Source organism: Nycticebus coucang, chromosome 5 (genome assembly GCF_027406575.1).
Source record: "Nycticebus coucang isolate mNycCou1 chromosome 5, mNycCou1.pri, whole genome shotgun sequence".
Lineage (NCBI taxonomy): Eukaryota > Metazoa > Chordata > Mammalia > Primates > Lorisidae > Nycticebus > Nycticebus coucang.
This window is the reverse complement of record NC_069784.1, coordinates 27,885,409-27,912,527: the sequence shown is the minus strand read 5'-3', so window position 1 is coordinate 27,912,527 and position 27,119 is coordinate 27,885,409. Positions and strand designations below refer to the sequence as shown.

At 36.9% G+C, this 27,119-nt stretch overlaps 1 protein-coding gene across 3 annotated transcripts in view; it reads left to right on the top strand.

The window, feature by feature from the left end:
- Window positions 1-27,119, top strand: part of DPYD (dihydropyrimidine dehydrogenase) — an 883,000-nt gene that overhangs the window by 839,820 nt on the left and 16,061 nt on the right. For all 3 annotated transcript variants that reach the window (XM_053591597.1, XM_053591598.1, XM_053591599.1), the window contains one exon: window positions 23,293-23,436. In XM_053591597.1, the coding sequence (XP_053447572.1) occupies window positions 23,293-23,436 (144 nt within the window). The remainder of the gene's footprint in view (window positions 1-23,292; window positions 23,437-27,119) is intronic.

Below are 27,119 nucleotides of genomic sequence, written 5' to 3'. Positions count from 1 at the left end.
TACAATCAAGAAAACTGTAGACCATAATTATAGACCATTTTCTGCTTATGAATAAAGACGCAAAAATTCTGAACAAAATACTAAAACTTGCATCTTTTGACATTACAATGAGATTAAAGTTCCTTGCCATATCTGTACAGGGGATTAACTTTCTCTTCTCATTGTCCCTGTGGTAACACCGTAGAGTGACTGTGTGTGAACTCTCGCGTATAGATTGAAGCAGCATATGAGAAAAGTGAGAGAGCTTGGCCCAGCTCCCTCTCACTGTCCTCTGCAATTATACACAAGAATAATAATAATAAATAAATAATAATAAAGCTTTACCTCAGCCTATGATTCTAGAGGTATCTTTTAGTGAGGATTATTCAGGAAAAATGCCTTTGTTCATCCATACATTCACATACAGCAGATAAATGAGTGATATTTGGCAATGATAAGTCATTCAATAAACAAAGGTTTTATTTTGGAAAACCTTGTAGTGTTAGCACATTCAGCTTGTCACTGTGCTTTGTTCCAAGGAGGATGGAGTTGCAATATCAAAAGACAATAACTAAAATCAGTAATCCACCTGTATTATAAAACATTGCAGGAGGGAGCCTGTGTAAAAAAATTAATTCTGGGAGAAAAAAATACCCATTTCTATGTAGACCCATAATTTGCATTTCACACAAGCTATAGCTATGCAATGAAAATTGTATCTGAGCTTCTAGGCTTGTAACCACCCTTTAGAAGGCAGGCATAGGCTAGGCACCTATGGCACAGTGGTTACAGGGCCAGCCACGTACACCAAAGGTGGCAGGTTCAAACCCGGCCCAGGCCAACTAACCAACAATGACAACTGCAACAAAAAATAGCTGGGCATTGTGGTAGATGCCTGAAGTCCCAGCTACTTGGGAGACTGAGGCAACAGAATCACTTGAGCCCAAGAGTTTGAGTTTGCTGTGAGCTGTGACACCACAGCACACAGCAGAGGGCAACATAATGAGACTCTGTCTCAAAAAAAAAAAAAGGAAAGAAAAAAGAAAGGCATAGTGCAGTCAGTCTGAGTGCCCCTAGCTAGAGGGATTAATGCCTAAAAAATTGTAGGTGCTAAGTAACATTTTTTTAACTGAATTGATTAACTGAATTTATTTGGAAGGACAGTTTTATTCTGTGTTTAGTGGGGAAATATTTTCATTGTGTTTATCTATCTGAATAGAAAAGAGCTCGCTGTAATAAAACTTATCCTTATAGTTTTAATTCTTGGATAGTTAGCATTACAGTTGAATTCTTGGAATATGTTCATTTGCCAACACCCTACATAGGCCTAAAATGTAAGAGTTTTATATTCTCAGAACAAAAAAATCCATATCTTCAGACATATGTGGTGCTTTGCTGGAGTGAATGAACATTCCTTACTTATTATGTATTTAAACATATTTTAGAAGTAGGCCTGAGGTCTGCTTATTATATTCCTGTCTTTTTAGACATTTACATATGCATTTTCCCACAGCATAAATTTTCTTGGTATTGAACATTCTAAATTATGATTGTAGACTCATACCAAAAAATATACAGGATAATGACTGTGGCCATGATAGTAATTGTAACTTTATCTCTTCATAAGCTTTTATAATAATTCCCATTAGTGTGCCTTTTCTAAGAACTTTTTTTAATATAAAAATTATAAGTGAGCTGGCACTGGGGCTCACACCTATAATCCCAGCCCCTTGGGAGGCTAAAGTGAAAGAACAGAGTTTGAGACCAACCTGAGCAAGAGGAAAACCCTCTCTCTCAAAAAAGGGCAGAAAAATGTAATGGATGTGTTGGTGCAGGCCTGGAGTCCCAGCTAGTCGGGGGCTGAAGCAGGGGAGCACTTGACCCAGGAGTTTGAGGTTGCTGTGAACTATGATGACTCCACTGCACTCTAACCTGGGCAACAGTGTAAGACTCTGTCATAAAAAATAATAAGTGCTCACTGTAGAAAAATAGAAAATACATACATATAAAAAACTCATCTCTGATCTCAGTACTCAGAGATCCCACTTGTGTGTCTATTGTTTATACCCTGATAAACAATCATTTTTTAAAATGCGTCAAAATCCTCCTGCATACATTGTCATAATCCTGCCTTTTCTTTCTCTTAAAAATGTACCATTGATGCATTTCTCACATGCTTCTTGTAATCATCATAAACATGATTCCCTTTTTAATGACCCCCTAGGATATTGAGGAATGAATACCAACTTGGCCAGTTTGTCATTCTGGAACTTTTTAAACAATAAAATCTAAATCCATTTTGAGAGCAAACTGAAGAACAGATGCAGGCCAGTTTTGGTCCCCAAGGACTTAATCTTCCAAACACAAAATGCTGCAAGACCATAAGAAAGAAGAAGTCAGAGCAGAAAAGGACCCCAAATTCAGGGTCTACCCTTAATTCTGTGTGTTGAATGGAACACTGATGAAAACCAATTGGCAGCAAGGCTCCACGTACCATCCCATGTTCAGTAGAACACGGACCATTGTATACACAGTAATGGCTTCTTTTGCTGTAACTCAAAGACATCCTGTTTACTCTAGGGCCCTTTTCTCAGTAGTGAATAGACTGCATTTAAATTATAAACTTGGGAAGAGAGGGAAAAGGGTTTCTGAGTGTGAGAGATGGATGACGAGGAGCAGTAAAGCCTACACAATCTGCAGGGTAAGTCTCACAGTTCATCTGACATAAGAGATGGATTACAATGGCTCTGAAGCGGCGGATGGTTTACTTAGGAATTTAGCAGTAATTTGCATTGAAGGAATTCATTAGTGTATTCACACACACAGTTCCATCACTGGATGACTAACAGGAATCTATGGTATTTGCTTATCATTTTATTGATTCTAATAAAATAGGAGATAATCTTTTTGAATCATTCTCATTCGGGGAAAACCTACTTTCCACAGAACGTTAGCAGCCATAACTTTCACCAACCTTTATTTTTTTTTTCACTTTTTTTTTTTATTAAATCATAGCTGTATACATTGATATATTCATGGGGCATCATTCACTAGCTTCACAGACCGTTTACCAAGTTTCACATGTGAAACCTTCACCAACCTTTAAGTGGCATAATGACACTGTACTTTTTTGGACGTTGTTCTGTGTATCTTTCTCTCTGTGGCTCCTTTTGCCTTAGGAAAAAGTATCTGTAAGCAGTGCTAGACTTACCCCCTGCTTGCTGATCATAGAAATTTCTCCTAGAAATTACTAAGTCTGTCAACTGTTCAGATATTTAGCTTATGCAGAAATACAAGAGGAAAATTATGCTCTTAAAATAGTCAGGACATCATTATCTTCTTTGCAGGAACAAAAATGTTGCTTATGATATTTTTCTCCTTAAATTCACATTAAAAGATACAAATACAAATATGTATTTACATATTCCTTAATTAAAAGAAAAACTTTGGTATCTCATACCTGTTGATATGAAAGGGAACATGGAATCAAGAAACAGCAAAAATGCCTCTCTCCGAAGCCTTCAGATCTGGACTTAACCCAGCTCAGTAACATCCAGAGATTTCCCCTCTCACCTGTTTTCAGATACTCACACATTGTTTTCTGGGATAAAGCTGGAAAAAGAACAATGTTTATTGCCTGCTTTCCAGTGATGATGACTTTAAGTTTCATATTTCTAAAATTTGGACTTTTATTTATAAATAGATGTTAGGGATGATGATGTACTAACAGGGATGAGAAAGCAACTTAGACTTGAACCAGTAAGTATTTAGGGAACGTACTGCAGTTCACCGTATCTAAGACATGTGCTTTTGTCATGTTTTAGAATCTTTGATTCAATGTAACTTGCATTTGATGGCATCTTCAAATTATTAGATTCTAAGCGTGACGAAGTTGTAATAATATTTTTGACAATGTTTTTTTCTTATATTTTCTACCTTATTGTATGAATGAGAACAATGTATGATGGTTTCTCAAATGTGGTGACATCCGGTGCTTTTCAGCTTTTCATTTGTGATAGATAAAGGTTACATTATTCACTGTTTTGATAGTACTTGTAAATGGTATACAAATACATCAATGTATACTGTCTCCCCAACTCCCCCAAATATTCTCCTGGAAAAACCTTCCACAAAAGGAAGTTCAAAATCTCATCTCAATTCCGTTTAGAAATTCCATTTCTCAAATCTAACTAATGGTGTATCGAGCCAGAAGGACTAGTGAATTCTAAAGATAATCCCCCCAAACTCAATTTATTCATTAAATTCACTTCTTCCTCTACTAAATGTATTTCCAAAGATAGAAGAGTAATCAGATTGATTAATTTGCTACCGTATGCTTACCCTTCCTATCTGATAGTCAACAATGAAAAAATTCGAGTTAGACAAATGTAACAACATGAGGACCAGGTTATCCCCTAAGGGAATAACCACCCCAGATAACACAGATAACAGAGAGCCTACTATAATTTAAGTCTACAGAATTAAAACAGGCAAGACATCCACATGCTCCTCCAATGTTTTTTATGTGTGTATATATATATGCACAGTAGCACACAAATATTTAATTACATAGGTAGTTTGTACTTAAAAGCTTTGGCCACAATATTCTAAAACCACTCTTAAGAAGGCCAGAGTGTACATGTTAAAAGTTTCTTCCTGCGTTAATAGAGATGAGAGGCAAAGCTACTGGAGTTTGCAAATTTATTGTAAATAGATTCTTTAAAAAATACTCACTGACCTACATTTATTGAAAGAAAAACAGTCAACTACAAAGGTAATTGTTATCCTGTCAGGTATTTATTAATAGACAGGCTGCTGTCATCCTTGTTTAAATGCTCTAAGTTGACAGAATTTCATTTACATTAATGGGTGGAAAGTCCTTTTCTCACTTGTCCAACAAACTGGAGACAAAGTGCCTGCCAATGTTTTAATTTCTTTTTCATGTTCTGGTTCGAGAGTGAGAAGAATGCTTTCACTCCAGTGTCATGAATATGATAATCTATGGAAATCACGGGAAAGCAGGTACTTAAGTTAAGCATATACTGTACTCCAGGAATCCCTGATGAATTCGAGTCTCTTCTGTTTAGAGAAGATGTTGTTGCCTGTGAAGTGACAGACTGCCAGATGTTCCTGAAGCAGCACGGTAGCGGGCTCAGATCTCAGCATCTTCCCTAACCCCTGCAGATGACAGTGTCTACTTTAGGCTCCTGAATGAGCTCACTTTCATTCTTTCAGACTAGTGTTTACATTTACTCTTCAAACTATCAAATCTTCATTTTCTTAATTTTATTTATTTAAACACTGGAGCATAAAATTGCATTACTACAGAGCAATTCTGACTTTACAGACTGTATGCAGTCTAAATGTGAAATGAACAGTTCTCTATCATGTAAAACATGCTCAAAGTTCATTGATGTCCCTTACAAATATTGGAAAAAATGCTTTGCTGGAGGGATGGGGGAATATTAGCTCTAGCATAACTTTAAGTTAACATAACATAACTCAACAAAATATTTTCAAACACATATTTAAAAGTAAATATATTAAGTGTTATCATTGTATATATAAGTAATTCACAAATAATCCACAAAATATAATATAGAAAGAAAACTATAATACATTGCTAGAATTTCTAAAACAAAAATGATGTCAATGATAAGAATTTCTATGCTGATAATGGTTAAGACCTATGAAGTGTCTACTGTGTGTCATGCCCTGGATTCAATCTATATAATTTATGTAAATTATAGAGTCCTATAACCTTATATTATTCCCATTTTATGAATGAGGAAATTGAGATCTTATGACAGTTAAGCAAAATCTGAGGGGTGGGTGCAGTGGCTCATGCCCATAATCCCAGCACTTTGGGAGGCCAAGGCAGGAGGATTGCTTAAGGATAAGAATTCAAGACCAGCCTAGGCCACATAGTGAGACCTCCGACTCTACATAAAATGTATTTTAAAGTATTGTGGTCCTGGCTACTTAGGAGGCTGAGGCAGGAAGATCACTTGAGTCCAAGAGTTCTAGGCTACAATAACCTGTGATTTCATCACTGTACTCTACCGTGGGTGACAGAGTAAGAGGCTAAATATAAAACTAAAAGAGAGAGAAAAAAAAGAAAAGACCAAAACAAAATGACCATGTCAAAAACTAGTACAATATGGAACCAGGGTTGGAAGCCAAATTAAGTTCAAAGACAGCACTGTTATTAAGTATATAGCTACCCAGTCTATTTCATTCCCTTGAGACTATATAGTGGGCCAGGAATTCTTCAAGGTTCTGGGGATACATCAGTAAACAAAGCAGATGAACATCCTACTCTGGTAGTTCATACCCCATAGGGAAATAGAGATACAAAATAAGTGAATAAACGATGTGAATATTTTTTAAAGAGAGATGAAGAGTGTGATTTGAAGGGCCCACTTTGGACTATATGGTCAGAGAGTGCCTCTGTAAGTGTCATTTTATCTGACTCTTAAAACATGGGAAGGGATCCAGCCAGGCAAAGATCAGACAAAAAGAACAGCAAATGTGGCAGCCCTGAGGCCATATGACAACATAAGATCTTTCTTGAGGAAACCAGGAAGAACAGCATGGTTAGAGTGCCATGAGTAAAGAGGAGAATGGTAAATAAAGCTGAAGATGTAGGCAGGGCCCAGATAAGGCCAGAGTCATGGTGACACTTTTAGATTTTATTCTACATACAATGAAATCACTGGGGGATTTTAAGGTGAGGAATGACACATCCTAATTCCTATTTAAGACAATAGTTTTGGCTACTATGTGGAGAATACATTATAACAAGGCAGTAGAGAAAGTAGGCAGATTGGTCAGGAAGCGATGGCACTATCCCACATGACAGACAATGGCGGCTCATCTAGGGAGCTGGTGAGAAAGTGTAAATGAGAGATGTGTGTTGGGGTCAGAACCCAGAAGATTTGCTGCTGGGTTGGATCTAGAGGGAAAGATAAGAGAAACAAAAAAAGAATCCAGAATAATTCTGGATTTTTTACCTTAGTAAAGAGGTCAGCCGTTGTTCCATTAACTTGCATGACAAAGATCAGAGGAAGACATATTTGGAGTGAAACGGCAAAGAATCTGTGCAAGGCATGTTAAGTTGAAGATCACTTTTTAACATTTAATTAAATATGTTAATTAAATTGCTGGTTATGTGAGTCTGGAGTTCAGTATATAAGAGAGAGCAGGAGCTGTAAATTTAAGAACCATAAGTATAAATGCGATTTAAAGCTACTGAGTGGAGTAAATCACTTGAAAAAAGTATGTCAACAGAGGGAAAGAGCATTAGGACTGAGCCTGGGAGATTTCACAGGGAAAGATTACCCAGCCAAGGAGACACTCAGAAGTGATGTAGGAGGAAAAGTAGGTTAGTGGTTTGAGAAGTAAGAGGGGGGTCAGTTAGGTTGATGGTGGGAGATGAAATCAAATGAGCACAAAAATGTGACCGTAGGATTTGCAGAGTAAAACTTGTTGGCTACATTACGGAGCATTTCAGTTGTTTGGAATGGAGGACAAATTCCCAAAAAGAATACATTCAGGAAAAAATGGAAGGTGAGGGTATGAGGACACTTATTAACAATGCTGAAAGAAGTTTAAAGAAAAGTAGGTAAGGGATCCCTGAAAACGGTTGTGTGGGGTCACGAGAGTTGTTTTGTTATGCCTTGTTTTTAGATTGGGAGAGACTAAAGCATATGTGCACTAATGAAAATAATCCAAAGATGAGGGTAAATTACAGGTGGTTAAAGATGGAAATTACAGAGCAAATTCCTTTAGATAATCCGAGGTCTGTGAGATATAGCCCATGAGTGGATACTTTAAAAGGACCTAGGGTACATCCCTTCATAGGGGAAGAAAAAAAAAAGAGAGTTGAGGGTACAGAGGAGTGGGGCTGATAGAATTTCGCATAGGGAAATGACATCGGTATTTTTAACCAACATTGTAAGGGAGGATCATTAACTGAGAATGCAGAGGAGTGGCATCTTAGATTTAGAAGAGAGGAGATATGAAAACACCACTTTGTAGACAGAGTAAGAAACCTGAAGATTAACACCAGCAACAGAGCTTGGCTTACAGGGCAGTCCAGAGTGTCCATTTGCAAAGATTGTGCCCTTGAAGGAGGAGCTGTCACATCCTCCAGCCATAGTCAGTTTCTCAAGTGTGGCTGTGGAGTAACAGAATAATTGGGTTTGATAAGACCTAAGATTTTGCCTGGTGAGTGCAACAAAGGGATAGAACTATACCTTAAACAAATAATCAGATAGGTATCTATCATAGAAAATTTTAATAAATGGCATGTGTGTTTATCTGATTATTTGTTTATGTTTAATCCTGTTGCACTAAACGCTACTACAAATTCTCTGAGGACAGGGGTCATACTTGTTTTGATCTCTATTGCATCTGCAATGCCTGGCACATACAAAGTGCTAGACGAATAGCAAATATTAAATATTTCTGAAGGAGTGAACCTTTCCTGAGGATGTGGTTTATTAGATCTTTCCCCCAGTACCTTTTCCCAAAACACCAAAAACCTTACAGTATTGTTGGGTGAAATAGCAGCCAAAAAGCTTAGTAAGAACATGGCCAGTCAATTAGAAGAAGAGGCACCCACTTAGGGTCGAGCGATTTGGGTTTAGATGAAGTCTGATTCACAAATATTTGTTAGTGTTTCTAAATCTGCATGTACAGCTATTATTTATGGAGAACTCTGTCAAACACATAGAAGTATTTTTCCCATGTTAAATATTTTGTTCATATGATGACTAATTAGAAAATTCTTTCAACTAAAAAAAAACTTGTACTTTCTTTTATTTTCTAATAGAAATCTACTGCTTAGCATAGAAACACTAAAAATTGACTTTTGAAATGATTATCATTTTATTCCAATCTGTCCTGAACTGTTTTAGACTGGATCAAAATGTAATATTTTATGTCCTGCGCTACACTTTCAGGTAAAAAGACTTAAATCCATCATCCAGGTGTTTCTGTGTAGGATGAAAGTAAGCATCGTATTGAATAAATATAGAAAAAATTGATTAACCTGCTCTTGCTCCAAATATCACCTGAATCCTGTTCTCTTTTTTTAATGTATTTATAGCAGTCCCATTTTCTTCATCGCCTTATTTTTCTGTTCTCTTTTGCTCCCATCCCATTGTGTAAAGTAATTTTTATTCAATTTTCCCTCATTGGTTTTTGCCCTTGACATTCTATGCAACATTTAGCCATGAAAGCAGTAGTGCTTTGATTTTGAAAGTGGATTTCAAAAGCAAATTATTTCATCCAAGTTCTCCTAAGGCCTTGGAAAGATTATAACTCAGAAACTCTTCCTTTATGTATTGTTAATATTTTGTGACACTTTGATCATTTAGAATACTCACTTCTTCTTTACATAGAATGTCAATTCTATAATACTTTGCTTCTACATTGCTCTACAGTCTTCAACATGGTAAAAACTGTATTTTAATAATCTATCAACTTTTTTCTGTTTTAAACAGCTGTTGTGAACAGCAAATAGGCAAGGTGATCATTGTCGTTTTTGTTTTACACAGATGAAAACTGAGACTCACAGAGGGCAAGTGACCTGTCCCAGTCATTCAGTTAGTCTCTGTATCCTAAGATGCTAAAATCAGTGATCATTCTGCATATTGCACTGCAGCGATACAAGGTTCTATTTTCCTCCAACGCCCTAAAGCTCCAATATATGCCAAATGTGAGCACCAGTGTATATATCTCTTATTCTTACTTCCTTGGTAATTTCAGGACTGTTATCACTTATGTTGACTTCTGATATTTGTCTGACTGATTTTTCTGTAAAATGTGTCTCAGGTGAGTTTGTAAATAGATGTCAAACTTTCTAAACATAATTACAGTGTAGTGTTATGATCTGTATGAATTTCCAAATCCATATAGCTTCATAATACCTTTCATTAAAAAGTATTATTTCTATTGATTATCTATACGCATGTCATTATTTAAAAATAAAATAAAATATCTATGATATCTTTGGTTGTACCTTTTACTAATGAAGCCTAAAACAGTTCATGAACTCCTTCAGTCTTGGAAATTCGATAAACACTATCCATGATGTCCATCTTTTAGAGCTGAAATAGACTCAGAATGTTCTATAGTTAAGTAGGAGAGAAAGAGTTAGAGTTTATGACTCAATTAAATATTTTCTTTAGAGACGATGTGATGCCACTTGGGCATAAACTCTAAGGATTGCTAATAATTTGAAAACAAAACTAACTGTTACTGTTTCCCTCACTGGAAGGGACCTCATAGATCATCTAATCCAATCCCCCTACACTACAGATGAGAAAACTGAGATACAAAGAAAATCCTGGTCATAGGTCATAGGTGATAGGTCACACACTAGCTGGTAGGCTGCAGTCATAGCCCCATCTCCTCACTGTCAAGTGAGTCCTGTTTCCAGTATGCCACATCGCCTCCCTTAGCAAGTTGCCTCCCATGGGGCATTACTTCTTGAAGATGAAGTATATTAAATTCACATTTGGCTGATAATCATTTTCTCAGCAGCTCTATGGTATTTCATTAACTGCTGCATGTAACACCCTGGCCTTTCACCTGTATTAACTTGAGCTCATTAAATTTGAGGCCAGTAATAAACAGGACTGAACTAATTCAGATATTTTGCTTGGTATGTGTTCAGCATTTCTTTGTAATGGTTTCTACTGTGTGAAACATTTTTCCCTTCACAGTGGAGATGTGAAAAACAGGATGCACAGATTTCAAGGAAAGGAGTATGTATGTATGTAGTATGTTGCTTTATATCAGTAAAAAAGCATGACATACTCACCTTGTAAAAAGCTTTGTGAGGACTACAAAGAAATATAAGTGACAGTAGAGTTCAGGGTGTTGCCTCTGGCAGAATGGGATTTGGAGTCTGACTGTGCCATTTATCAATGGTGAGAATTGGAACAAGTTGCTTAGCCTTTAACCTCAGTTTTGTCTTCTATAAATGGATACAGGACCCACTCGATGGGTTGCAGTGAAGAAGAGTAATGTACTCGTACTTTGTGGAAGGTCTGGTGTACAGCAGTGCTGGATGAAGGTTCTGATGTCCATGATGATGGGGATGGTGATGATGCAGTTCCTTCCTTCTCAGGACTTATAATCACCTCCCCAGCTGCTGTTGAGGCAGCTGATTTTATCTACATCTCCTTCCCCATTCCATCATCACTACAAAATACAAGCAAGGATCCTCAAGAGTGCAAGGGAAAAGAAAACTAGATCTACTTCACTCTTCGCAGGTTCTCCACCAACACCGTTTTATGTTCATTTTGCCTGTGAAGTAATTCTTTGGCGGCTATTAGCCTATGCAGTTCCCAGTTAACACAAGTTCCTCTGTAATTGTGAAAGTAGTTGAAGGTTCTGATTGAGCAGGGGATGGTGAGAAAGGAAGGATCCTTTGCAGAAAGATGGCCAGCAAAGAGGAAGAGATGGAGGTCTTCCAGGAAGCACTAGAACGTATAGTGGTTTTAGGGTAGGAGTGACTCTGGTAATAGGGATGTAGCAGTCAGCAGGCAGTGGGATGGAAGATCAATGTTGGATCCTTGGCAGGCCTATATGTAGTCAGGATTGCTTCTCTCTTTCCCTAAATACTAGGCGTATTAATTAGTGTTCTCCAGAGAAACAGAACTAAGAGGTTATATACAGATACATAAGAGGGAATTTAGAATTGACTCACTTGGTTATGGAGGTTAAGAAAATGCCTTCTGGAGGCTGGAGAACCAGGAACGCTTGTAGTGTAATTCAGTCTGAGTCTGAAGGCCCAAAAACCAGGGGAGCCAATAGTGTGACTCTATGTCTGAAGTTGAAGGCCCAAGCACCCAGAGCTCTGATGTCCAAGAGCAGAAGATGCATTTCTCAGCTCCGGCTCCAGAAGAGAGAGCTAACTCACCCTTCCTCCATCTTTTCTTTTACTTCAAAATATTAATGTTACAGGGGTACTCAACTATAGGTTAGATGATACCTAACAAATGCAAACGATGTAACCTAATCATAGGTACCCTCATACTAGTCCGAAATAAAAAAAATTAACAGAAAAAATTCCTTATGATTAATTTTCCTGTAATAACTAAGCAGTTAATAAGTGTAAAAGTACATCAAAATTACATTTATGGTCTGGTAAAACATTTGCATTAATATTTGTAAGTGCAAAAATAGAGTTATTTTAAAAGCCAAAAGAAAATATTACAGGGGTACAAATGTTTTTGATTTTGTGGATCACTTTTAAATACTTGAGTCAGGGATATTAGTGTGCCTATTACCCAAATTGTGTTCATTTGTACCTATTAGGGAGATCTTTGTCCAATCTTTCCTTACCCTCCCCTCTGCTGGATTTCCACTGAGTTTTAAAATACTTTCCTCTATTCACATGTATGTTCATTGATTAGTTCCAATTTAACCACAAGTATATGTGGTGCTTTTTCCCCCCATTCATTAGATACATTGTTTAGGATAATAATTTCCAGTTCCAAGCAAATTGTTGCAAAAGTCATAAATTTATCCTTTTAATGGCTGAGTAGTATCCCATGTTGTACATATACATATATACAAATTTTGTTAGTCCAGTCAGGAATCAATGAGTACTTGAGTTGATTCCATATCTTTGCAATTGTGAACTGTGCTGCAGTAAACATTTGAGTTCAGGTGTCTTTTTGATGAAATGACTTATTTTCCTTTGAGTAAATACCCAGTAGTGGCATTGTTGGGTCAAATGATAGGTCTACTTTTAGTTCTTTGAAGAATCTCCATACTTTTTTCCATAGGGATTGACTCATTTGAAGCCTCACCAACAGTGTATAACCATTCCTTTCTCTCTGTGTCCACAGCGGCTTTCGTTGTTTTGGACTTTTTGATAAAAGCCATTCTAACTGGGGGTAAGGTGATATCTTATCATGGTTTTTATTTGTATTTGTTTGATGACTAGTGACATTGAGCATTTTTTCATGTTTATTGGCCATTTGTGTATCGTCTTTTGAAAACTTCCTGTTCATGTCTTTTGTCCACTTTTTAATGAGGCCTTTTCTTTTTTTCTTACTGATTTGCTTGAGTTCTTTATAAATTCTGGTTATTGGCCCCTATTGGATGTATAGTTTATGAATATTTCTCCCATTCTATAGGTTGTCTACTTGTGTTGATTATTTTCTTAGTTGTGCAGAAGCTTTTTAATTTAATCAAGTCCCATTTATTTTTTGTTGTTGTTGCCATAGTTACCCTTGGGGTCTTAGTCATAAATTCTTTGCATAGGCCAATATCTAGAGAAGGAAACTATAGACTGATATTCCTTATGATTATAGATGCAAAAATTTTCAATAAAATGTAGCAAACCTAATTCAACATCATATCAAAAAAATAATCCACCATGACCAAGTGGACTTCATCCCAAGATGACAGGGTGACAATGATGCTTCAATTTACATAAATCAATAAATGTGATTCACCACATAAACAGAAACAAAAATGAAGACCAAATATTTATCTAATAGACGCATTAAAAAATCAACAAAATCCGGGCGGTGCCTGTGGCTCAGTCGGTAAGGCGCCGGCCCCATATACCAAGGGTGGCGGGTTCAAACCCGGCCCCGGCCAAACTGCAACCGAAAAATAGCTGGGCGCTGTGGCAGGCACCTGTAGTCCCAGCTACTCAGGAGGCTGAGGCAAGAGAATTGCTTAAGCCCAGGAGTTGGAGGTTGCTGTGAGCTGTGTGACGCCATGGCACTCTACTGAGGGAGATAGGGTGAGACTCTGTCTCTACAAAAAAAAAAAAAAAAAAATCAACAAAATCCAGCATCACTTTATGATTAAAAACCCTCAACAAACCAGGCATAGAAGGAACATATTTCAGGATTACAAAAGCTATATATATGAAAAATTCACAGCAAACATCCTACTAAATGGGGAAAAGTTGAAAGCATTTCCCCTAAGAACTGGAAGAAGGAAGGCAAGGGTGCCCATTGTCACTACTTCAAGTTAACATAGTGCTAGAAGTCCTAGCCAGAGCAATCAGGCAAGAGAAAGAAATAAAGGGTATCCAAATTGGGAAAGAGGAGTCAAGCTAACACTTTTTGCTGATGATATAATCTTATATCCACAAAATCCCATAGACTCCACCAGGAGATTCCTGGAATTGATAAATAAATTCAACAAAGTCTCAGGTTACAAAATCAATGTACAGAAATCAGTATCAGGTCTATATGCCAATAACAGTCAAGCTGAAAGTCACATCAAAGACTCAATACCATAAACAATAGCTACAAAGAAAATAAGATACCTAGAAATATGCTTAACCAAAGAGGTGAAAAGTCTGCACAGAGAGAACTATGAAAAACTGAGGAAAGAAATGGTTCATGCCTATCATCCTAGCACTCTGGGAGACCTAGACAGGCAAATGGCTTGAGCTCAGGAGTTCAAGACCAGCCTGAGCAAGGGTGAGACCCCACCTCTAGTAAAAATAGAAAAATTAGCTGGGGATTGTGGCAGGCAGTCCAAGATATTCAGGAAGCTGAGGTACGAGGAGCACTTGAGCCCAAGAGTTTGAGGTTGCTATGAGTTATGATGACACCAAAACAACAGAGTGAGACTGTGTCTCGAAAAAAAAAGAAAGAAAGAAAGAAAGAGAAAAGGAAAAAAGAAAGAAAGAAAAGAAAAAAAAATCACAAATTATACAGACAACTGGAAAACATATCATGCTCATGAATTAATAGAATCAACATTGTTAAAGTGTCTGCACTACCCAAAGTGATTCATATATTCAATGCAATTACCTTCAAATATATACCAACATCATATTTTATAGATTTAGAAAAAATAATTCTATGTTTAATTTAAAGTCATAAAAGAGCTGAAATAGCCAAAGTAATCTTAAATAAAAGAAACAAATCAGGGGACATCACATTACCAGACTTCAAACTATACTACAAGGATGTAGTAAACAAAACAATGTGGTATTGGTACAAAAACAAAGACATAGACCAGTGGACCAGAACAAAGAACCCAGATGTAAAACCATTCGCATTTAGCCAACTTACCTTTGAAAAAGCAGATCACAATATACCCTGGGGAAAAGAAGCTCTATTCAATAAATGATGCTGGAGAACTGCATAGCCACATGCAGGAGAAAGAAACAGGATCCATATCTCTTACCATTCACAAAAATGAGTTTAGAAGGATAAAAGATATTGTGGTGGCAGAAGGAAAGGTGGATTACTAGATGATGGCTGTGGCAGAAAGAAGAGAATAATCTAGATATTAGAGATGGGATTCTGTTGCTAGTATTAGGAAAGTGAACCAGATAACCAATAGGATTATCTTTATTTTTTAATATCTTATTAGAGGGAAAAAATGTTTCATGGTGTGATTGTTAATTTTATATGTCAATATAACTGTGCTAAAGGATCCTCAGAGAGCTCTTCTAAGCTCCAGAAGAGATTAGATTTTGAATCAGTAGACTGAGTACAGAAGATCCACCCTCACCAGTGTGGGCAGGCATCAGCCAATCTGTTGATGGTCTAGATAGAACAAAAAGGTGGAAGAGTTTTCCTACATTTTCTTCTAGAAGTTGTATGATTTTGTACCTTATATTTAAGACTTTTGTGGTTGCAGAAGGAAGGTCATACAAGGATCTGGTCACAAATTTTCAAATATCTAGCATTTCCCTACACCCTAAAGAGTAAAATCCCAACTGCTTTGCCAAGAATTCAAAGCTTTGCCAAGAATTCAGAGCTCTATAGATTTCCTTGCTATCTTTTCTACTGTTTCCTAGTCACTTAGTGTATTTCAGCCACTTACGGGTGAGTTCGCCCTATAGTTTCCTCATTTCATTCCCTTATTTCTCTTCCTAGTACTATGCACTATTTCACCCATTTGGATCTTCCATCATAGTTTAAATTCATCCTTCAGAGTTATGTATAAAGCCTTTCTTAATCTCGTAGTTAGCATTAATTGCTGATTGGGTCTGGGTTCTGTCAGACTACGTGAGCATGTCATCTTCTACTTCTCACATTTCTATATAACCCAGATTTCAGCTGCGTTCCCCAAGTCCCGTCCTCCTGGAGATTGCTACAAAATCCCTAGGATGATATTCTCTAGGTAGATTGTATCTATAAATTTCTGTTTTCATTTCATTCTGAATCTCCCCCCAAATCTTACTTCCCATTGGTTTCTATCTTTTCAGCCATGTCTCAACCCAACTATTAAACTCAACCCTTTTCCCCTGATTTACTTCTGCATTTGTCACCAAGGGATGTAAGTGTGTAACAGATGTTATTAAATAGATGTCCTGGGGTAGGATTTAGATTACAGCAATGAAAATATCTTGGAATTAAATATTGGCTCTCCCTCTTTGTAAAGGTTGTTCAGCCATCATGCCATGGGCTCTGTCCCTTCTCTGTCGTCCTCTCTTCTTGCTCTTTCTTTTCCCTTCTCTGTTCTCCGTCTCTGCTTCAGAATTTGTTCCCTTTCTCCATGCATAGTGGCTGGACCATCTCTCTGTTTCTGTTTCTCATGCTGTCAAGACTACATTCCCCAAATCCCAATCTAGAAGCATAGCTTCAGAAATTACTGCTTTAAACAATGACATTTTGTTTCTTTAGAGAAATTTAAGTCAATTAAATACTATTTCAATATTAAAATAATAATTTTCTCATCCCAGTTCCTTTGAATATGAGTCTTTCTCCCAGGCTATAAACTGCTTTCAGAAGGAACCACCTCCCATTCATCTCTATGGCCCTAGGCCCCAGCACCTGCACTTGACAAAAAGCAAATCTTACTTCTTTCATCCTTCACTGGGACTCCACGAGTGTTCAGTTTTCTTCTCATAATTAGCATTACTCCTAATAGGCTTTTTGACATCATCACTTCATAAGCTCCACTTACGTGTCACAGAGTTAGTGCCTCACCCTCGTGTGTCTTACTAAAGGCAGAGCAAAAGGCGAGCAGTCTGCCTGCTCCCCAGTTCCTTTTCCAAAGTGTCACCCTTCTCCCTCTGGTGCTTCTCCCACCTGGAGAATTTCCTTCCCCTTTCCTAACCTTCATGCCTCTATCTGTACTACCTGCCATCCTACCTTTATTTTATCCTTCAGAATTTAGCTCAGATGTCACCTCTTCTAGAAAATCTCTGACCCCTCAGCCTGGGTTAGGGACGCATTGTCACTGCTCATATAAGATCCTGTGTCACCTCTATGACAGCCTTTGTCACAGAGCATTGCAATTGCTATTAACTACAGGTCTTTAAGGTCACTGACTGTCTTTTATATATACGTTTCAAGTGTCCAGCTATGTACTGTTTTTTTTCAATTTATGAATGATACATGTAGGATATTTTTCGATTTATGTAATTTTAAATATTTAAACAACTATTCATATACTTTAATTTCCTTCTGAAAGTAATTGTTTGGGGGTATTTGACATTTTAAACAACTGGTAAGATTTTAAAATATATGCAACATATTCATTCATTCATTAAGGTTTTTAAAATATGCTGAGAACCAATTATGTGCTGGCTTAAAAACTAACTTTCTAGGATCTCAGTTCAACTGGAAGGGACTAGGAGTGATAAAGGAATGTATTAGACGCAAAGATTAACGCACTCCCAGGGTATTCTAGATCACTGGGCAGGGAAAGGAATCAGTCAGTAAAGGAGATTACTTAGATGCTTTGAAGGCTGAGCTGAAACTAAAAAGCCACAGTGTCATGTACCAAGGAAGGGGCATTCCTGGCAGAGGGGATGCCTGAGCAAACATGGAAATAGCACAGCGCGCAATGCAATATAAGCAGCTAAAGGCTTATGGGAATAAATTGGCAGGCATGCATTTTACAAACATTATTCCATTTAATGCTTAAACCAACATTGTGATTTTGATACTGTCATTCTTGTTTCATTGATAAGGAAAATTAGAAGCAGAATAGTCAAGTAATTGGCTCATAGTAACACAGCTAATGAGTAAAAAAACTATAACTATAATGCAAATTTGGCTTCAAAATCATTGCCCTAATTACTATGCAAATGATGACTTTCTATTTTCACTATGAAATTTGAACTATCATTGCTTTTTTTTTGAGACAGAGTCTGACTATGTTGCATTGGTAGAGTGCTGTGGTGTCATAGCTCACAGCAACCTCAAACTCTTGGGCTTAAGTGATTCTCTTGCCTCAGCCTCCCAAGTGGCTGGGACTACAGGCACCCGCCACAATGCCCAGCTAATTTTTGGTTGCAGATGTCATTGTTGATTAGCAGGCCCAGGCCAGGTTCAAACCCACCTGCCTCAGTGTATCTGGCCAGTGCCCTGACCACTGAACTACGGGCACCAAACCTACGCTACCCTTGACATATTATGCAATCTGACACTAACCTTTAATGACTAGCGATGGACACATAAAATAAAAACAATAACTGTATTTGTAGTATATGCATTTGTTTCACCTTTAAAGTTATCATACCATAGTTCCTGGCCCAGAGTACTCATTCCATATTGTATTTGCTAAATCAATATCAAAAAACTAGTAAATAGTATAACTATTTCGTACATGAACTTGTCTTTAAAAAAAAAATCAACCTTCCGACTGATTAACTTCTCCTTTAGTCTGTCAGGGTACACACACAAATACACATAAAGGACATAGACAAATTTTAAGTTATATACATGATACTGCCATATCACTCAGTACAAACCTGAAGTCATTTTATTTTTTCACGTATTGCCATGTAGATATCAAAGTAATTACTTTACTTGCTGTTATTATTTCTAATCAGATAAGAGAGTATGATTACGAAAATAGAGTTGATCCATTACAGCACTACAGACTGGAGCTACTAGCCAACTTGCAGCCATTCTCATAAAAATTATGCAATTTAAACTGGAATATACGAGCGCCTGCTTCTATTAGAAACAAGAACCCTTTTCTACTTCATAATGTGCTCAATTACCTTTAGATTGATCCATGAATAAATTATAATCCAAATAGACTTCTTTACCTTAAAGCTTTGCTGGCTTAAGGTATCATTGTTGATTCATTATGTTGTCACTTTTCTATCGGCAATGTAATGCCTTTTATATCTAGATAGAGACAGTTTTAGTGTGAGATACTGTTATCTTTAAATGAGTAGGATTTAGCTTTTCTGCTGAGAACAAATTCATCAATGATGAATCCCTGGAGAAACTATTGAAACAAAAATCACACCATTTCTGAGCTTTGTTCAGTTCATCAGTTACAAAGCAGCTTTTGATAGTCCTGAAGAACTTTTCCTTTGTTTAAGAAATATAGCATGACGCTCCAAACCTCTTGCTTTGAGTTACCGCAGGCTACAACTTTTTCTGTAAGAAAATAATGAATGAAGAGGAAAAGCTCCTGCTGCTGGCTCTGTCAGGTCCCGCTGCTTCTCCTCCTGCAATAGGAAATCAATTAACTATATGTTCAGGCAGAGATCTGAACTAAATGCTTTATTAATCATCCCTGATTGCACGCATGCACACGTACACAGGGGCCAAGTGTGCGTTCCTCTTCACTCTTCATTAGCTTTCTTTTAGTTCTTTTTCCTTTTTCTTTCCTTTCCTTTCTTTAGACAAGATCAGAACACAAATATATGCCTAAATTTAGTATGTAGAAAGGTTACCCTCTGGTGCAGGTGAGAACTGATATTTTTTATATTTTCAGAATACTTAACTTTTAAAATGTGCAATACCCTAATATCCTAGCATCCCTTTAATGCATAAAATATAATTTTAAAAAATACTTAAATTTTTCATATTCAATACCAGGTTGAATCTAATTGATCTACACTTAAGTGCCCACATAGAAGTAAAGATCAATGAAATTGAGCTGGGGGGGAGGGGACGGGGGGGCAAATTCACCCCTATTGGCTATGGTGCACACTGTCTGGGTGGGGGAACATACGTACAACCTTGATTCAATCTGTATAAAAAACAAAGTATGTAAATAGAACACATGTACCCCCTAATAGTCTAAAATTTAAGAAAAAGAAACAAAAGTTGAAAACAATACAAAACAAAAAAGAAAAACTAAAAAGAAAATATTTAAATAGTCATATTAATTAGAAAAGCAAAAGACCTAGGGCCGCCTTGAAATTTTGAAGGCTGGTACTATACGTTAGCCTCTGGGATCTTCTCATAGCACTGAGGAATTATACACAAATGAACCCATTTTGATTTGAAGATGACTAATGGAAGGTTAAGGAAGCAGCCCCTTGTGATTTCTGTGTGTGTACTTTCAGTTGAAAGAAAAATTTGGTACGTTTTCTTTTTAGTCCATTGATTCTACTAATCAATGAATAAAGAAATTTCTATGGGAATCTTTATAATACGTTGAGAACTTTTCCTTAGGATTGATTATAAAAGATGAGCACATGAGATCCATAGCATTGTTACCCATGGAAAGGCTGAATAATATAATTTTATATATGGTAATCGTGATCAACCATGACAAAAAAATTACAGAAAATATTAGGCTATTAGATGTTCAGGCTGTATTTCACTCAGTATCCAGGGTTTTTCAAATATGATCATTATTATTACTATTATTACTACCACTGTTGGAACAATTTGAAATCATTAGATGCTTTAAATTTTGCTACATCCTCTCCATTCAGATTAACAACAATCTAAGAAGAAAAAGCCCTCTCCCTTGATCTGTGTTTCAAAGAAAAATAGATTAAAAGTTCCAGGAATGGTTACCTTTGAGGAGCCTTTATAAAACTCTTAGGTGAAATTTGATAGTGTTGAGTAAACTGCAACCCAATCAGGGGACCAGCGTGATGGTTCAGATTCTCCTGGAGTTTCCTGATAGGAAGGGTCTGCTAGAACCAGAGGCCATGTATGCAACACTTCACCCATCTTGATAATCGTCAAGTATGTTAGATTAGGATTGAGGTACCTTTGATAAATAAGAGAAGTGTGGAAGAGAGTGACATTCTGACTAGATTTATGTCATGGGGACATGCATTGTTCACCACTTTATACCAAGTACAATCCTTAGCACCTCATCTGCCCCAGGAAAAGTCATTTCATTAGAGAACGATTCAAACAAGCATTATCTTTTCTACATTGAGGGGCTTACATCTGTGATCAGTATTGAGGATTTGTTTCACATTCTTATTTCATGCTTTTAACAAGCCAACATCACTTGTTTTGTGGTAAAATACAATGGGCAATGCTGGTGGGACTGCAAACTAGTACAACCTTTCTGGAAGGAAGTATGGAGAAACCTCAAAGCACTCAACCTAGACCTCCCATTCGATCCTGCAATCCCATTACTGGGCATCTACCCAGAAGGAAAAAAATCCTTTTATCATAAGGACACTTGTACTAGACTGTTTATTGCAGCTCAATTTACAATCGCCAAAATGTGGAAACAGCCTAAATGCCCACCAACCCAGGAATGGATTAACAAGCTGTGGTATATGTATACCATGGAATACTATTCAGCCATTAAAAAAAATGGAGACTTTACATCCTTCGTATTAACCTGGATGGAAGTGGAAGACATTATTCTTAGTAAAGCATCACAAGAATGGAGAAGCATGAATCCTATGTACTCAATCTTGATATGAGGACAATTAATGACAATTAAGGTTATGGGGGGGGGAAGCAGAAAGAGAGAGGGAGGGAGTGGGGTGGGGCCTTAGTGTGTGTCACACTTTATGGGGGCAAGACATGATTGCAAGAGGGACTTTACCTAACAATTGCAATCAGTGTAACTGGCTTATTGTACCCTCAATGAATCCCCAACAATAAAAAAAAAAGAAAAAAAAAAAATACAATGGGCAATATTCTCTCCCTCCATCACATCATTAAATAGTACTGCAACCATTAAATGCCATAATTTAGGAGAGCATTAAGATGTAGCCATGAAGTATAGTTGTAATCTAATTGTATATAAATTAATTTGACGTTCATAACATTGTTTCCATTTACTTGACTTGTCGACATAATTATAGTGAATTGATAATGGAAGTAACAATCTTAGATATTTCCACATAAATATGTTCTTTGCTAATATAAATTTATAGTTGCAGTTTTCAGTTTGGCTTAATTGGAACATGGTTTAAGTTTAGTTTACCGACTCTACTGAGCTCTCTAGAGGACCAGAGAACTCATTTTCCTGGGGCATTATGCAACGTGCCAAGTGGAGGCCAGTGTTTTAAAACAAATGTGATTTCTCATGGAAGTACTTGCTAGGTCAGAGATCAGGATGACCTTGTAGTGCTTGTAGTTTTCCAAACCTAGATTCAGCTAAATGAATGGGCTTTTATTCTTCAGGGAGGGAGAGAGGGTGTTTTTGCAGTCTTATGAAAGAGACTTAACAATTCCAGGTTACAGTTTGACATAAAACGTTTGGAATTCAGTGGTGCCTATCACCAGAAGTGGGTGCCAGTGAAAGTGAAGATCAAAGGTTATAGAAGATGGGAAGGACAGAGTGAAGAGGAAATAATTGTGAGATAATGAATGGTATTTGAGGGCATTTTCATGTTAACTTGAAACCACTTAGCATTTTCCATGACGCCCAGGTATCTTTCTAAATGAACTTTGTAAGTACAATTGAATAACCTTGAGATTTAAACCTTCATGATGTGATCTTTGAATACTGATGGAGTTTCAGCACTGTGATCCTTCCTCCGCTTTTCATTTCTATTTTTGCCTCCTTCATGCAAAATAAAATTTATTTTCTGTACAGAAAAATCAATATTTTACCATTTTGCTTTTCATCTGTTCCAGTAAGTTGCAATCAACATTAGTTACAGTCTTTAAATAGTTGTAGTAAGAATTCGAACACAATAAAATAGAGATACAGATTAGAACTTTGGAAAAGAACCTTTGCTATTGACAAAAGCATTTGTCAGGGACTACAACTGTGTCTATATCATGCTAAAAACCTGATGAAGGGGAAAAAAAAACATCAATAGGTTTCACCTTCTGTCTATACAAACCAAACAAATGGCTTAACTAATGGCTATTGTTTTAAGAGAAGGGATTTGGTTTGCCATTGTGAACTTTATTCTATTTAGAAATGTATTTTAATTAACGGTTGCATATCTAATACATACGTATTTGCTAAAAGGGTTGTGCTCTTGTGTTCTTTTGACACTGAATGGGTTATACTACCTAGACTAGCACTGCCAGAATGAGTGAACACTTTGTGACAATATACAGGACCACCTCGGGGCACACATTCATTTGTTGGTAATATTTATGTTTGAGTCCTCCCAGTTTTCTCTTGCATGAATTAACACACTTTCCCATTTGTGTGTTTTGCTTTTAGAAACTACCAAGTTTTGGACCTTATCTTGAGCAGCGCAAGAAAATCATCGCAGAGAACAAGATTAGACTGAAAGAACAAAATGCTGCTTTTTCTCCACTTGAGAGAAACTGTTATATCCCCCAAAAGCCTATTCCTACCATCAAGGTAAACATTAATTCAAATATATGTCTATTTTACTATTTAATTATAGTTTAAATGTTTATTTACTGTTGAAATGTGTCACAGATTATGTTTTTAAAAATATACTGAAAGTTTTAAAAATTCTGCCTATGGTGAAAAATATATTTAAATTATATAATACTATCTTTTGTTTATTTTATAGTTCTATTTATATACTGTATACTTTTTAGAACACTGTAGGACATGCATGTCACAGAAGGTTTTTTATATACTTAATATGTCAGAAGATATTAACATGAATTTTTTTGTCATCTTACAGTCACTGAAAAATTATTTTAATCCACTGTTAACTCCAAGAAGTCTCATATTAGTCATGCAACCCAACTAAATCATCAACATGCAACAAGCATCTGTATCAATAGGGTATCTTACATTTTGGAATAACTTTCTTTAGTCTGACCTCTAGAAAACCTGTACATTCATTTATTTGGGTGTCAGAAGATTATTTCCTGGGAAATAACAAAAATTGCTATTAAGATGATATTACCTTTCTTGTTTTTATTTTTTTCCTGAAACTTTTTATTTTAAAAGAAATGTAGATTCACACTTAAGCCCAAGAGTTTGAGGTTGCTGTGAGCTGTGACACCACAGCACTCTACCCAGGGTGGCATAGTGAGACTCTGTCTCCAAAAATATATAAAAAAAAAGAAAGAAATGTAGATTCACATGCACTTGTAAGAAATAATACAGAGAAGTCTTGTGTACCCTTTGGCCTGTTTCCCCAATGGCAAAATGTTGTGAAACTACAGTGTAGTGTCACAACCCGGATACTGACACTGATGCAATCTACCCATCCTATTCTCATTTCTCCAGTTTTCCTTCTACTGTGTGGGTCTGTCTGTCTGTCTGTATTTAGTTCTGTGCAATTATGTCACACACATAGGTTCACGTGTCCATCACCACCAGGATCCCTTGGGCCACCCTTTATAGCCCACTCACCTTTCTCCTCCCATCCTTTAACATGGAATCATGTTAAAAGTACTAATGGAAAATAAAAAAGAGGGAGCAGGTGTTGGATGACATTCTCTGAAATCCCCTTCAGTGATATGTGGTTCACAGTTTCTGAAATTTCTTCTTCCTCTATTCACTGACAATCTACTCCCACATCTCCATTTTCTGTTTGAAGCATCAGCCAAAAAGCTTGCTCTAGATGCTCTCAAGTAAACCTTGCTGAAATTTATCTTTACTCGTCAGTTGGAGCCCTTAAAAATTCCATTTGCCTAAGAGGAAAAAAATAATGTACCTCATGCTAAAAGCAATGGAGTTTAGACTTGATGTTGCAAAATTTCAGCAACATAGAGTTCTGAAAGGAAAAATGGAAGTGGCTGACCACAAAATCTACCAGCACTTCAAGGTCGTAATTCCAAATAAAATGAACACTTAGGACTTTTAACAGCATAATAACCCCAAATAGTCCCTTGAGCTGTTCCTGTTAAATTATCTGTGTGCTCCTGCTGAACAATGATGGGAATAAGAAGGCCTTCACCAGCCTTTCCCCCAAGATGATTCATGTATGATTTGGGGTTAAGTGAAAATTCTCAGGGATGTCTCTCTTCTTAACTAATTTGATTAAAGTTCTCTATCTCTAGGTTTTTTTTCCTTATGTGCCAAAATTTCAAAAGAAAGATACTATTTATACCTGAAATAAAAGAAGTATAAAAATGAACTAATAAACTGGAGGTATAACCAAAACAAAACAAACAAACGAACAAAAAAATCTACTGGTTCAACTAAAGCTGGTAGATCATTAATCCAAAAAATTAACAAACTCAGAAGAGTTAAATAAGCCAAAGAAATGTGAAAGTCCGGAAAGAGGTAAACATATTTGAAAATATCAAGGAGACTTGAAGTGTAGCACATAAATGTCTTAACACAATAATCAAGTAAAGGAAGCAAAAACTACATTGATTGGTTTGATGTAAGCACTTCAGATTGTATAAAAAAATCAACACATTGTACCCCACATATGCATAAATGTACTCATGATCTATATGTATATGACTTAAAAAAAAAAAAAAGAAAATATCAAGGAGAGATAAATAGTTCTACTAAAAATAGTACAGGTTTACATTCCTCTCCTAAGTTATAACACTTTGGAGGTTACCGGCATGAAGTATCCTTGGTATGACAAGTTACATTGGCTTCAAGACGTTGTAGATACCATCCTACCAGCATCTTAGACCACAACAGAGCTGACACTTTACGGGACAGTTGTGTAGATTTTTCCAGTGTCCAGTGGGTTTTTTCACTAACTTGGCCTTCCCCAGGCTTTCCAGACTCATTCTACCAGTTGGGATTTCTGTCAGGAAGCATAATAGTGGCTGATAATGGAGTTTGGGGAGAGGGAAACAGTGTTATTGTTTATAAATCCAATCATCTCCTTAGGAAAATGAGGGATTACGTTTGTTATCACACAGGACTGCTCATCTCATCTCGCTCTCTACAATGCTTTACCTAGAGCTGTTGTTCAGCCGCTTTCATCAGTGTACGTGTATTTACTGTGTGGCCCAAGACAGCTCTTCTTTTTCCAATGTGCCCCAGAAAAGAAAAAAGGTTGGACACCCCTTTCAGAAAAGTTTGTTTTGTTTATATGGGAATCATTTAGGTTTGAGTATGTTTATATGCTGAGAGAATCGCTGAAATTGCCAGAAAAAAACATGATTAAGGAAACTACACCTTGGTATGTAAGGAGAGGATGGAACACAGACATTACATTTCTTGCATAAGAGGTAGGATGGCTCATGAAACTGAATTTGGCTTCCCAGTGTCATGTCAGTAAGCAGCCATATTTAAAGAAAGCAAACAAAGAAATTCTTAAAAAGCAATTTCCTTCATTAACATACAAAGCAAAGCTTGTAAGATTTCAGCAGTTTCCATTTATTTTAGAATATTTTCCTGAATTAAGCCTGTAATTAGTCTGTCACACTGCCTAGGTTTCAGCTACACCACTTCCATTTAGCAGCTGCATGAACTTGCCTCGGTTGATTACTCTGTGAAATGGAAAGAATAAAAGTATCTGCCTCAGAGGCATTTATATGACGTAGGAAGTGATTTTTAGCTTAGTGTTTATACCCATTGTGTCCTGAATAAACGTGACCCGCTATGAGCTATAAAGGGGGATAACATGTTAAGGTGAGCATCCAGTTCCATTTTGTCCAGTAAAGTGAACTCAGAATCAACTAGGAATACATAAAGCTTTGGAGGCTAACCAAGTTGGAAATTGTGAAGAAAGCCTTGTATTTTCTAGGAAGTCTGTATTACATACCTACCATGAGATAAACAGCACACTAGGAACTGGGTATCTGTAAGACAACAAACATAAAGCATGCAGGACAGAGAGACAGATAGATGTTAAACAAACAACCATGCTAGCAACATAAAATTATCTTTGTGATATGCACTATACAGAAAAAATACAGGGGGCCAGGTACCGTGGCTCACGCCTATAATCCTAGCACTCTGGGACTCTGAGGTGGGTGGATTGCTTGATCTGAAGAGTTGGAGACCAGTCTGCACAAGAGCAAAACTGAGACCGTCTCTACTAAAAATAGGAAAACTTGTGTGTGTGTGTGTGTGTGTGCGTGTGTGTGTGTGTGTGTGTGTGTGGAGTTGGGGGTATGTGGCAGGCACCTGTCGTCCCTGCTACT